At 38.0% G+C, this 14,639-nt stretch overlaps 1 protein-coding gene across 1 annotated transcript in view; it reads left to right on the top strand.

The window, feature by feature from the left end:
* Window positions 1-1,566: 1,566 nt before the first annotated feature.
* The window catches only part of LOC126928804 (tyrosine-protein kinase Drl-like), a 28,437-nt gene continuing 15,364 nt past the window's right edge, over window positions 1,567-14,639 (top strand). Inside the window, exon 1 of the mRNA XM_050744620.1 lies at window positions 1,567-2,159. Within this exon, the coding sequence (XP_050600577.1) occupies window positions 2,060-2,159 (100 nt within the window). The 5' untranslated portion in view covers window positions 1,567-2,059. The remainder of the gene's footprint in view (window positions 2,160-14,639) is intronic.

Genomic DNA, 14,639 nt, shown 5'->3' with positions numbered 1-14,639 from the left:
CATGGCTGGTTCTTAAACTGCATATAAATTATAACGAAGTAAATTTATCAGTTGAACAAACAATTTAGATACGTACTTTTATCTATGTTCTTTGTTGTTATTTGCGTTTCTTATTAATTATATGACAATGGCTTTAATTAGTTTTAAGTTTAATAGCTTTAAATAACATAAGAAGGAAAATTGAGCGAATTTGTGTGTTATATAGACAGGTGGCACACAGTAACACTGAAAGATCAAGCTTGAAGATGAATACATCTGAGAAATGCTGGTTATATAATAGAGAAACTAGTACTGTTTTATTTTGCCTTTTGTAGACAATTCCTCTTTTCTATTCCCATAAACTTCTCGGTTAGCTACAAATATTCAATAGAATTCTACTTGTTACCTTTTTCTGCTTCCTTGTTCACTTCCCTTTCTTGTACTTTCAGTCGTTAGTTTTGTCTGTTTTGCTTTCATAGCAGAATTTTTTGTCTCAGTTCATCTCTTGGTCCGTAATGATGACGTTCGGTAATCAGGCGCATCCTGATAGACTAGAACGAAGAGGAAAAAGAACTAAAGAGGGTCGTGATTTGTAAACGTCTACGTGGGCGTTCTCGATACAAATTATGTAAATAACGAACGTAGAAATTACAGATGACTCTACCCTGATCAAATTTAACGCTGCTGGATACAGCAATCTAGATTTCGTGAAATCGAAGCTGCAGATATCGAGATTCTACTACTCCTTTGCAGTGTTAAATATGTATAATATAATAGGATTTCCACATGATCTGATTTAGAATTTCAACAATATATTTTAAACAATATTAAACAATTAATTAATTAAACAATAAATTTTAAGCAAAACTGATACAAATCTTACAAACGCTTTTGAGTTGTCTCCATACAATTTTCTAATGAATTCCATAAGGTCAGTAAGGTCGTCAGAAAGTATACACTACAGTTTATACCTTACAATTGGATTTTGCATATTAAATATTAATATATATAGGACTTTTTTTTATTGAAAAAATTATGAATTGCTAGTTTCTTATAATTATTTGTTATTTTAAAGGTATTCTAGATATTATTTGGAATTAGTTACATTGTAAGCATTTAAAAGAATTTATTCAATAAAATTTCGTAACCTGCAGTTTTCAAGCTTCAAAATCATAATATGTACATACATACATACAGCGCGTAAGCATGTCACGAAAATGCAACAAGTAACATCCGAGTGAACGAAACAAAAGCGCGCGCTGCAACTGATTCACGAGCCTCGTTTCGGTTGACTGATTTTCATAAAAAGTTAACTCAACACCTTCCGTGCACGTCGTACCGATTACAAGAACGAATGGTTGGTATCTCGAAAAATGTAGCCCGATTATCCTCCCTCGTAAATCTTAACGGCTTTCTTGCGAATCTCAATTTTAATTCTCTCGTTGGTTGCTGCTGCATCGAAAGACCGAGGCCATCCGATCCGTAGAACGGCTAGAACGTGCGTTTCTCGTGGGTGGACTTCGGCTGTGTTCGGCCGGACTCGGCCAGTTTCGGCTCGGTGAGCCTGCGTCGACCCTGCTCGACCCATGGCGGTCGGAGCACACAACTGGTTGTGGCTTTCACGAGGCAACTACCTACGTCGCGCGCTCTTCCTCCTCGCGTGTGCATTCTCGTTTCGTCTTTTATTTTCCGTTTAATCTTTAGCTCGCCTCTCGTACGCGTTGTCTCGTGAATAAACGGACACTGTCGAAGTAGTTCGTCAACGTTTCATGCCTGTAATATCCCAAGTGCGGTTTACACGATTCAACGAGTTTCACGCGACGAACTGTCAAAAAATCTGGTTTGTTGAGAGAAGTCGTACGATATCATCGACGCTCTGTGCCTATTCTCATCCGGTCGTGAATACCGTGGCGGAAAGAGGTGCTGTCACGTGCGTTTGTATCCGTGAAATCGGCACCGATTTACGATGGACCATGGACCATGAGTCGTGTTAGAAGACTTTAACGTTGTTTACAGCATAACGTATCTCGTGTTTACGGCTACTCAGTACGTATAACCGGTTAAGCACGTGGTGGACACGATGCTCCTAAAATTGGCAGTGTTGCTGTTCGTTCTCGTGCGGCCAGGTGCAAGTTACTTCAACCTTTTTCTCAGCCAGGCAGAAGTGCGGAAACTAATGGGTAAGCAAAGGTGTACAATTCGTTTACGCTTGCATTCACGCTTCTACTAAGTCGCTGCGTCGTTCCTCGACATATTTTTTACTTATATGTCCTTGGTAAACCTTATTCGCTATATATATAATATTCGATTAATATTCGATAAGAACTTTTTGTAGATCTAGAAGAAATATTTCATTCATCTCGTTTTAACACCAACAAAATTGTTTATAGAGATGTCATCTTGATCTCTCAAAAAGTTCCGAAATCTCTATTTACATAATAAGATTACTTTTGATATGTAGCGCTATATGATTTATTTTCATACGTACACTTAATGTAAACACGAATAAAATACTTATTTTCATAGATAGAACAACGTATCTTTACTTACATATCTTTACATGGTTGTATTTACAATATCAGTGCGGTCTATGTTACCAATCTATTGCGATGGCTGAAATTAATATTTTATTCTTCGTAAGATATTAAGGTATCTAAAAATTCTTAAAAACAGAGTGTCTTAATTTGACGTTTATCTGTGTTGTTGTAAAAATTATGCGATGATTTATTTTTCTATTTCTTTATGACATACAGTAGATCAATACATTTTTAAACTATATTCAAAAAGACATCATTGTTTGCAATAACTTATATTATGCCGATATATGTATGATGTTTTTGAAGTGTACATCTTATATGCAATTTAAAAGAATTTTTTAGTCCGAGTAACTTAACAATCCATTAAAGTACGTACCGACGAGAAAAAATTTATCCACCGATCAAAATCCCATTAAGATAGCGATTAGCGCATAGCATCATAATTGAGCAGCGGACAGTGAGGAATCGATGACGTTAAAGGCTCCTAGTACCGAGATTTCACTCGGCTAATGAATAATTATCACCGTCTTACATTCATACGGCAAACCTATTGCCTTCGTCAACAGTTCAAAATTCTACGGAATTTAATATATAATAGTAGACTGTCGATATGCTTAATTGAGCATTGAAATGCTATAGGTCAAGTAGAGATAATTTACAGCATAGCAAAAGTGTCATAAATCCTTGTACTTGAGTTAATGGTAATTTATCGGTATCTGTTGTGATATAAAGGCTCATGTATGTGAGTACGCTGCGTGTAAAATTAGTTCGTAGAACTCGCTTCGCTACACATCTTTTCTTCAACAATATGTACGTGGCCTTTTTTTAGAAGTTATTAGAAAAGAAGGGGTATTCTAAGAATATTTCGTTAAAGTAACAAGCGCAAAAATGATGTTGTTGGAATTGAAAGGTAAGGAAAACAGCAGAGAACTCTCATTTTTAGCGATTTTACGGCATTTCAACTGAAAGTATGGAATTATTGACTCACAAAGGTTTATAAATAGATTGCAGATTTGTATGCATTTACGCCAAATTTAGTCACGCAAAATATGTACAATGCATTTAAAATACAAAGTACAAAAGAATCTAAAGTAGGATACTAATCATTTGGTAGGTAAAATGAATCTCTATTTGAAGATTCGTTTCTTTCTTTGCATTTGTAAGAATCTAAATTTGCATAAAAATCCTCAGTTTAGTTATAAAGCAAAAATGTCCACAGAGGGTCCACGTTAAACATCTTTTGTGATGGTTGAAAACATAGCGTTCATTCTCCACTTGAATGAAGCAAAAAATGTACTCACTCCCTCTGCTTTCATTATTTTCTATTAGTGCAAATTCTTACTATGTTAAGGTCCTTTTCTATAATAATTATACATTATTAATCATTAATAATGATTTAATAACTAATAATATCATTTTAGCGTAAGAGAGTCCTTATAAAATGTAAATTTTCATCGATCGAAATCCTTGAAAACGAGATACGTTAGAAAGAGTGGGGTTATTTTGAACCATCGCGTGACAAATTGTAGATTATAAACTTCTAGTGTTCTATAATTCTACGATTTTCTAGCGAATGAAACAATCAATTGATTTGTAATTATAGAATTTTATTTATTTTATTACTAAATTTGTTATATTTATGGAAGAAAACTGTTAGCACTGACGATTTATAAAGTTTTGCTTGTAGCGTTAATTCAATTGTGTAAAAGGTTCCCGGAATACTGTTGAGTCCATATTATGAGTACAGAGTTGCAGACTCCTTATTTTAATAATAATAGGAGTGAGCATTTATCACTTTGTTCGAAATGCTGTAGTGTTCAACAGTTTTAAAAAATGTTAAATAAATATAAACGATTATTTTCTCTGATGTATAATTAGACTTAAAAGTTTCATATTATGAACAATGCAATTAATTTCATGGAACTCTGTCTTTTTTAATAATGGATTAAAGTAGTAAAACTTAATCTCTCAATGAAGTTTTACGATATTCCTTCGTACCCACTAATTGTCCCATACTTGTCTAAGTACCGATGTTTGAAGCACGGAGCGTTCTTTCAATTTACAAATACTTATGTACCACGATATTCTAATAAAAGTACGATTGAACCAATATACGAATGCTCAGAAGCAGCACGGTTCAACGATCCATTAAAATCTCACGGACGATGTGGTTGATTTCAGGGAGCTCGACAAATCCGTCCGACGATACTCGATCGTTTGTTCCATTCTCACGCTCCCGATCTTCATTCTTCCCCGTCACACGTATACTCGTTTGGAACATTTTGTTTTTTCTTTTTCTTTTTTTTCATCTGTATTTGCCGTTAGTCAAAAATCGTCGCTGAGCTCGGTAGCCAGTACAGAGGAGAATCGTTGCACCGGAAACAGGTAAAAGCCACTCAACGCCACGAACTTTCCAATATTTCCACGATAACTTCCACGGCGGCGAATAATTCGCTCTCGGCTCGTTGATCCGCGAAAAGCGTCGAGCCGGTTGGCTAGCATCGGCTCACCGCGCCACACCGTGCGGAAAGAGAAGAGATGTATTTCGACGACACCTGAAGTCGAGCGAATTGCCGATTCGTTGATTCGCCCCGATTCTCCGCTGAGAGAAACGCGCTCGCGTGTAGCATTGCGCGTTTTCAGCCACGCACTTCGCGCTTCGTTCCACGGTCGACGACACGCATTTCATATGCATATCTACTCAGGCCTCTTTGGTTAACTCAAACGTGTTCGCGTCAAAAGCCTTGCCTGAAATCGAATTGTGTTTAGCGCCAACGCGCGTCGTTCCAACGAATGAAAGGAATCGGATCGTACGATTTGCTATTTAGAGACGGCGTCATTAATCGCGCCTATAAATTTGGAGTGTATTGGCAGCGCAATGTTCGTTCAAATGAAAGGGATTAAATCGGTACGTTCTCGAGGAACTAATTTAAATTATTTTTCTAAACTTACATATTAAGATTTAGATATTAAAATATTACTCGTTTGCAATTAATGTTATTTTCATAAACATACAAATTTTAGGTACTTGTATTACCTAGAAGAACATGGCGAATGAAATTCGATATTTATATGCGAGAATTTTAAAATCTTGTACAACTCCCAGAGGCGTGTATTAACCTCGTCGAAGTAGATATTCATCTCCAACTGGATGGGATAGCGTTTCTTGGCTTAAATATGTACGTATATAGTGGTTTATCCTGTTTAATATAAAAGCAGAACTTGTTTTTGTGTCATTGAAGGATAGGTAATAAGAATACCGCTTTTGCAATAAATATATTTTGTTGGTGTGAACACATTTCGCTGTTAGAGGAAATACTTAGCTATTTGTTGTTAATAACGAATAAATAATAAAACTTTTATTACAGGACTTTATTGGTTGAAATTATACACTATCGTTTAAAAGTTTAAAATCACTTCCAATATTCATGATTTATGAAAGAGAACATAAGAAAAAATGTATTACTGTTACGGTTGATGGTTCATCATCTTTTATTTTCCTAAGCAGTAATATTTTATTATATTTCTATTTCATTCGTACATCTTGAGCAATTGCCTGAAATTTTGCACGTTATAAGATCTTCTGACTTTATCTACGTTATTTCGATATACTGTAACGTGGCTTTATCTCCGTATTAGATATATAAGATATACAAGAACCGAATAATCAAGTATAAATTGATAATTATAATCCAAAATTTTTGTTGTAATCCAATATAGTAATTTAAAGTCCATAAAAGCTCGATCATCCACTCCTGTTTCGAATCACCAAATTCTCTTTCCATCAAATAAAAGTTACGATCTACATTTTAACTTGGTTCTTCCCTGTACATTTTGTGTCCCATACCTTGGTTTTTATTTATACGACTGTTTTGTCACCGTTTCGCGATATCATTTTGTAGGCAAAAAAATATTCGAGGTAAAACGAGGAAACGAGATTGGTATTATAAGGTGGTATAGAATATACACGGGACGCAATAAAATATTATAACGAGGTCCTTGTTAAACGAACATAGCATGGGGTGGCTGGACCGACCCTAGTTTGTTTAGACATCGAATAATCGACAGTCGCTTCTTTTAGTCTTGTTTTCGTGCGAGTCGTCCGGTTCTATTGCTTTTTTTTCGTTGGTTTCTCATTTTAGTTGGATGGCCATGCTGCCGATTGGGCCTGTTCAGATAGAGCCCTGAATACCGATTTTGGAGGGCCCCTTGGGTCGCTCTCCATATGGACCACGGGTTTTTCGAGCTGCATTCACGCTTCCTGGAAGAAGGAGGTTTCCAATTTCGGTATTTACTATAGGGTTTCCCGTATTCGTTTACGTTCCTTCACGAACAAGCATCGCAAGAAATTGATCTCGATCGGCCGTGTTCCACTCTGTTGCCTCGTTCGGCCGCAATCATAATGGAAAGGAGTGCCGATGAAGATATCGACCGGTGATTAATTATGGTTATCGGCTTATACGTTCTCAAAGTAGTTTTCGTTCATTAAGTCTTATGGCGCAAAAAATACACATACATATACACGAAGGTGAGAGAGTGAGAGTCCAAAGTTGGATTTATCACGAGTCGAACATCGAACGCGCTTATAAGAGCCACTTACAAGAATTACGTTAACTCTTTACGTTTTGAAAAATTGTGAAGGCAGGCCACGTTGCTCGAGTAGATTATATACACTTTTATACTGTTGCAAGGTGAAGATAAGGAAACGTTATTTGTACACGTTTATCGTGTATCCCCAATGATTCTTTTTCCAATATTGTTGGCGTTTCTCGAAGCGACTTTCTTTCTTCGTCGAATCGAGGTCCCAAGACACCTCACGACCCTAAAATTTTAGAGTTATCTTAAGGTGTTACGGCCTTACGAGCTTGCTACCACTTTCGTATCGTGTAGCATCCGCTTTGGATAAGATAACTGAATTCCACTGGTGTCACGCTACATTCCGATTTTCGTTTCCTCACTCTTCAAACCGACAAGTAAATTACGCTCGTCTATCGACCACGATGTTGCCTACTACGTTAGTCATATGAAAATAATAAACATTATGAGATACATTGTGTTAATAAGTAGGAATGTTGTTTTCAGCGTTCTTAATTTATCATTCGTCGTCCGATAATGTATTCCTCTTCATTAACTGTTATCTATAGTTTTTAAAGTATTGGGTTGACAAACTAAATGATTGCGAATTTTGTCATTACCACCTAATGACAAAACCCGATAGTATTACTTGGGTTAAACTGTGCCGGCATAAAGTACAATGTGCCTTCATATGCTAGTCAATAAATTTATTATCTTCATAACGCAACAGCTGTGTATCCTCTTACGCGTAGTGTTTGTGCTTTATACTTTTTATCGCAATTCATTTAATGTATGATAAGTTGCCTGCTTATACTTAATATTTCGAACTACTTTATAAATTTTGAATTAAGTCTGCATTAAACCTGTGCACGTAAAAGATTGTATCGCAAATGCGATAATAACTTTTAACAGCCGGATTAAAATTCCTTGGTCCGATAACTTTCTATTTAACGAATTTGCATACGAAGAGAAAGCGCTTGTTGTAAAATTATTGCGGTGTTCAATCAGGAAAACGTCAAACCACAATGATGCGCACGAGCATCATCCGTCAGAAGTCCGTGTCAAAACACGATAGTGGTGTGCACTCCGACAATCTTGCGCCGGAGGCGGTGTTTCACTCGTGTGAGTCCGGCTTGGGTCCGACCTTAGCTAGTTAGGGCCTGACAGGCCCATCTTGATGTTACTTCAGGAGTGGGGTTGCCTCAAAGGTCCCGCCTGGGCTCCGTGAAAACGTTTATGCACGCACAGTGGCGTAGCAAACGGCGGCTCCGTGAAATGATAAAATGTTATGCTTACTTTCTGCTTATTCAACGTATATAACCTCGCGTTTGCTAACAGCATACCTGTAACGTCGTTATCCAAACGAACGCAGTAAATTGTCTTATATCTCACTGTGACGTGATACATTAAATTCTTTTAATGTTTTGAGCATACCATCGAGTTCGAGACGAAACAGACGAATTAGTCACGTATGTAGATAAATATGGGCAAATGTTAAAAAACTATAGGGACAGAAATGGGTGAAGGTAAAGAAAAAATTGGTAGATCGTATCTGTCGATGCTCGAGCGACAGAGAAGAATACGTTACGAGGGAATGGCTGCGAAGAAACGCTCGTATATGGTTTCAAGATGGACCAGCGGGCGAATGCTGCACCGTTGTCCGCATCAATCTTCGACTCCTCGTTAAGATCCGCGCCTTAAGTTTTCGCTTGTGTGCGTCAGCTCGTTTCGTTCAACCTACGTGCCAGGGACACTCTACGGGATGTGTTGGTCAGACATTTACATGAGGAGCCGTCCGGAGAGATACAGGACCCCCGTGGATTTTCTTCCGAGAGCGGACGGCGCGTTTTACCTCGTGTCTTTTTCTGCCCAGCGAAAGAAGAAAATCCTACTAAAGTACCTCTGATAAGTTTCGATGCACGACACGTGTTACTTTTCCCAACAACGAAATTGAAATCTCTTCGCGTATGGTATACGCGATACACATACCTTTACCACTTCCTAAACGGTATATGTACTTGCTGATTTTCTGCGGCACTACTTCTATATATTCGGTAATGCACGAATAAAAGTACTTTATGCGCGGATAAATGATATTTGCTTTATCGTATATTGTTACGAGTAAATTTGTTATATCCAACTTTATATTAATCTAAAAAGCAATTGTAATAGCAGTGTAATAAAATTGAAAGAGAATTGTGTATCAAACGAAACTGTAACGTGATTGTCTTTTATGTGGGCATGAGCTTCTTTAATCCCTGGAGAATTCAGAGATACGATAGTACGAGGGAGAAAATGGTTATACGCTTGTTTTCCAATGGCACTTGGAAGATTTTTTCTTTATGCCGAGGGCTATCGTGAGATGTAACCCAAGAGGATTTGCTTCTACAAGAGATTTTTCAAATATGATATTTTATTAATATTGAAATACAGATATTGTTAAATATCCATATACATATACGATAAATATCTGATGAAAATATATGTTACAACGTTTAAAGCTAGTTTATGAATTGGATTTGTAAGATACAAGAATATTAATAGTTTAAGATTTGCTGCGCGTATTGACGGATGAGCGATGACTCCCCTGTACGTCGCAGTGTTATGCTTAGCAAGCATTCTTCGCAGTCTATGCAATTTGAATAACAAAAGAGAATAGGTGAAGTATTTATAAGTATCTGTTAATATAACTATTCTTATATTTTTGATTTATATTGCGGCGTTTCTGAATTGATTTAGATCTTCTGAGATTTCTGTTTTCAGTTTAATTTGAACCGTATTGAATCTCGTAAATCGATCGTATCTTTTCCATAGCTTTTATTTTATCCTTCTTTTGCATCTTTTCTTACCTATCAACGAGAGCGTTTATCGATTTTTCAACATTATCCTTGCGAAGAATCTTTTAGTTTTTATTCCTGAGTCTTTTTTCGCTTCCACGCAGCGAGTTGTGAGTGACAGGATCTTAACGAGCATCTGTTTCTCGAAGATGAGTCTGCCGTTCCTACAGGATCTCTTGTGAAAAATATCTCGCGTAGTTGAAGTACTTAGGAAATATGCTGCCTTCCCTCGATTCAATATAAGATCGTGATTCAGACTCACCGCCAGAATAAAACCTTTTTATCCAGGAACGCTGTTCGCTCCGGTATACACGAGCTTGTACTCGTGATGGGAGAAAACATTTTTCTGACGTATAGACCTCGATGCATCGGCCCTTATACAAGGTGACTCGGCAACTAAACGGCCGAACTCTTTCCAAGGACCACAAACAGTTCCTGACAAATGGTTCCTTAAGTGGTACCCGTCCTTAACCTTTTATGTTGCTACCTAGAACGAACTACCGTAGAAAAGAGAACTCTAAAATACCGTCGTTCTGGAAGTTTATGCGGATAATTTAGCGTTTCGTGACCGCGTGTTACAAGCTGACTGTGTGTAGATTTTGTGGTTGGCATATCGGCCACAATTTTTGACAAAGGAAGTGTTTTGGTTCTATTTCTCAGGATACTCGCAGTAATTGGTTTAATGCGTAGGAGCACGCAACCGAAATTTGTTTGTATAATTTAAAACCTATGTATATTAAAATAATACAACATACGTTTAGATCAGTTGAAAGATTCGAATTTTCAATCGTTATAAACAAGCGCGTTTTCATTTGCGTATCGAATCAAAAATTAATATTCTGAACTTTGTTGTCAATGTTAACTAAACATCTTATCCGTACCATCTCGTTTCCTATCTTTCATTTTTAATTAAGCCAACGTTACTGCCCTCGGGATAAAAAACTGGTCTACAACGCGATTTCACACACCGACCTTGAGAACCGATTAAACATAAATGGACGAAGACAAGTTGTACCTACACGTACAAACACGAGTACTTTTATACGCTTTTACGTCTGAAGTGTCCTGTCTTGTTGTATGTCATTCCTCTGACAGCAGACGGAATTTCGAATGTGTCTCTGAAATTATCAAAGCATCGGTGCCGTGAAAAGGAACACATGGTAAGGTCCATCCACTTAAACATCCGAAGGCTTTAGAGCGCGTAGATGCCATCTCAGCTAGGGTCTTCAGGAGCCCCACAGCAGGGGATGCTCTGCCTTTTTACGTTCGATGTCCTTCTATCTTCTCGTCGGAAATCGCCCTTGCACGACTCATCCCTTGGTAACCTCTAGTGATAAATCTGCCAGCGAGACTCCTGACGGAAGATTGATCTTTCCAGCGGACAGACGGGGGTAAAGAGCTGCGTTGTCACGGAACACGTGTACTCGTAGGTCAGTTCTTTTCCTGGAATTCGGGATGTATTCATACGTCAGTCATGAGTCGAACGCCACGGAAGAAGAGTAAGCGGTTTTGTTATTCCGCGGGCCGGACGGTGTATTTTGTAGTTGTTACTTGACGATCCACTCTCACTGTGCGAAGCTTGCTTCCATTCCCTGGTTTATGATGAAAAGTTCGATGGATTTAGTACCTCGTTAACTTGTTTTAGCATGTGCGAAAGTTTCAGATTTCTGCGTATATTCCTGTACGCAATTCCTGTTGCTTTATAATAACATGAGTCGTATTTAAATAAATCGCTTCATATATATAGTTGATAACTTTTTTCTAAGTTTTCTTTCTTTAACTAGATATGTTTTTCGTTGTTTCGATAACGACGACAGATATATGGCAATTTGTAAAAGGTACTCGAGTCGGTGTAGTTAATGTTCTTTAATGTCAAAAACAATCGTTAAAAACAATCTTGAATTTGTGGAAGGAATGAAATAGTCGTTATCGACACGTATGATCTTTCATTTTAATTTTCTGCTGGAAACTTCCTTAAAATATCAAACGTCTTCTCGTTTGGATATAAAATTTAAGTATACAAATTCTAAGACTATAGCACGGTTAAAAGAAGTCTATATGTAAATGAATAAATGCTTTTGAACTTGTATTTACGATAATTGCACATAGCTGGCTCTCTAGAATGAATTAATTAACATATAAATCAGTACGTGTACATAAACTAAAACGTGAGAGGACTGAAAAGATTTTTCTGGGTCTATGGTAACATTTTAATGTATTTAGTTGAGCAGATTGATTCCTTAAGAAACGATTGCTGAGCGACTGAAAAGAACTTTTCCCTTACATAATTTGGAAATAAAAGGACTGGTTGGGTGACGTGGCGAAGTTCACAACTCGAAGGATTAAAGCTGAGAGCGAGGAAGATCGACAGCGAGGGATTTGAAAGGATCAGGATAGCCGGTTCTTCGGAGTCGACTTCCTGGCGAATCCTTCTTAACGAGCAACGTCGATCGAAGAGCACGAACGAGGTACAAGGGAAGGACATGCGATTCAACGTCACGATAAATTCAGCTGCCACGTAATCTTCTTCGTGTCCGAGCCCTGATTGCTAGTACGGTGCCATATGTCCTCTCCGCAGTGGCGACAACGTCTCAATCAGCCCACCCATCTGTCAGTTAACGTTCGGTAGGCCTTTACTATCGTTACCGCACGATGTAACGACCTAGCCGAAGCTGGCAATCGTATTTCGAGGGTGCACGCCAGGAACAATATTATTTTAGCTCCCGATGCCAGAATCACGTCCCAACCCGTCGCAGGTTTGCTTTGGTTCCCGTTTCGCTACCATACTACACTCCTCCGATAAATAAACGGGGCCAGGGTTACCTACAATACGGAGAGTCCATCTACTGTCCCTGCTCTTCGTCATAGGACAATGAACCAGATTTAACCGCGAGACGAAAGAAACATATTTTATCCGGACATATGAAAATAAATCACCGTGTTGTTGTTGGAAGAACCTTTGGACGATTGCGACGTATGAAATTACTGTTATACAAGACTAGATGGCGGATTCCTATTAAATATTTTTCTAGAGAATTTACATGTTTGGTTCGTTTCTCTTTTAAATTTATAAGATTCCTTTTAATTCCTTCTGTTTAAAGATTTGAAAAATACGATATCGATGAATCATGTTGATGATATATCTTAGTATGAAAAAGAAACTTAATTGGAGAAATTAAGAGAGATGGAAGGTATAATGTGTGACAGACAGGTATAATGTGGTCACAGTGAAGAGCATTACGGCGGAAATTGTCGGAAAATGAGCAAAAGTTTCGTTTAAAACGCAAGCTTTATAGCGTTGGGAATTCTTCGCGATAGACAGTGAAGAATGTCAGGGATTTCAGTGTAACAAAATACTCCAGTGAAAAGGTTCTTTTAATCCTTCCGCTGGCTAAAACTATAAAGAGACGGTTGAGTTTCGGAAAGACTGAAAAAGTATCACCGAAACGGTGAAATAACCCAACGACAAGCGCTTCGTCTTTTTCCTTTTCCTTCATTCCCTCTTTTTTCTTGCTTGCTTACGATCCTCTAGAGTGAATTATAACTGGTGTCGCGTGAAGTTACGCCTTCCTGGATGTGACCTATGGCCTGCGAAGAGAAACGGAGAGAGAATCAGCCTTGCAGTAATGAAAGAGGATAAACTAAGAAGGAACAGGGAGGGTGTACAGACGACGTCCAGGACTTGCCTAGGACTTATGGGTTATTCAGAGGAGACCCCCGTTGGCGAAGGAAGAACCCACGTACACGTTCGATATATGCTAAACAGTCAGCCTCCTGTATTATATAGAGGGTGGGTCTAACGTATCACACTTGCTTCTTATAACGATACTTATCATCCAAGTAATATGGCCAAACGATCGTAGAAGGTGTTCGAACAAATTTGTCCTATCTTCGAATGAATTTTCTTACCAGGATTGAACTGTCAACGCTTTCAATGGTTTATTCGAAAGCAACTTCGTTAAAGCATTACTTACTGCACCCCAACCAGAATAGTATTACAGTTTCTTCCAATTAATCGTAAACTATAGTACAAATTTGTGAAAAAGTATCGATTCAGGTTCTGAATTCTAACGATCGGATATTTATGTAAATTTATATTTTTACGAATGTGATGTAAAAAATGCGATTTAGACGGAAATTTCTTTTACGGATTTAAATAGGATATTGAATATTACACATCGAATATTTCACATATTTGTACGCGCCTATGTGCATTTTCTGCATTTTTACACCTTCAAACGTCCCATAAATCCATAAAAATGCGCAGTCTATTAACGATTCAAGACATCAAAACGTCTGAACCCATTGAATTCCAAAGCTGAATATACATGTTGTCTGCATGGTGATAAGACTTTTTTTTGTTAAAGTTTCGGTATTCTCAAAAGATTGCAATAGGGGTACACCCTATAGCTATATGCGTACTACATCGAGATCACACGTGGGTGAGAAGCTGGCGATATATAACAACGTGTGTGCGTGCACAGGGTATATACGCACGCCCACGTCGCGTCGCGTCGTTTGCCCGCGCTGGCGAAAGTGAAAAATATCCCATGCAGCGGCAGCACGCGCTTGTATACATACATGCACATGCACATATAAATGCGGGCTCGTTTGTACAAGCATACATGGATACGTTATTAGATCTCTCGAGGCTGCGTGTTGAGGTATCGGCGAGTACCAGCTGCCTGATCTGGTCGTTAACCTCGCCTCG

This window comes from Bombus affinis, chromosome 2, assembly GCF_024516045.1.
Source record: "Bombus affinis isolate iyBomAffi1 chromosome 2, iyBomAffi1.2, whole genome shotgun sequence".
NCBI classification, from domain to species: domain Eukaryota; kingdom Metazoa; phylum Arthropoda; class Insecta; order Hymenoptera; family Apidae; genus Bombus; species Bombus affinis.
This window is presented reverse-complemented; position numbering and strand designations above follow the sequence as displayed.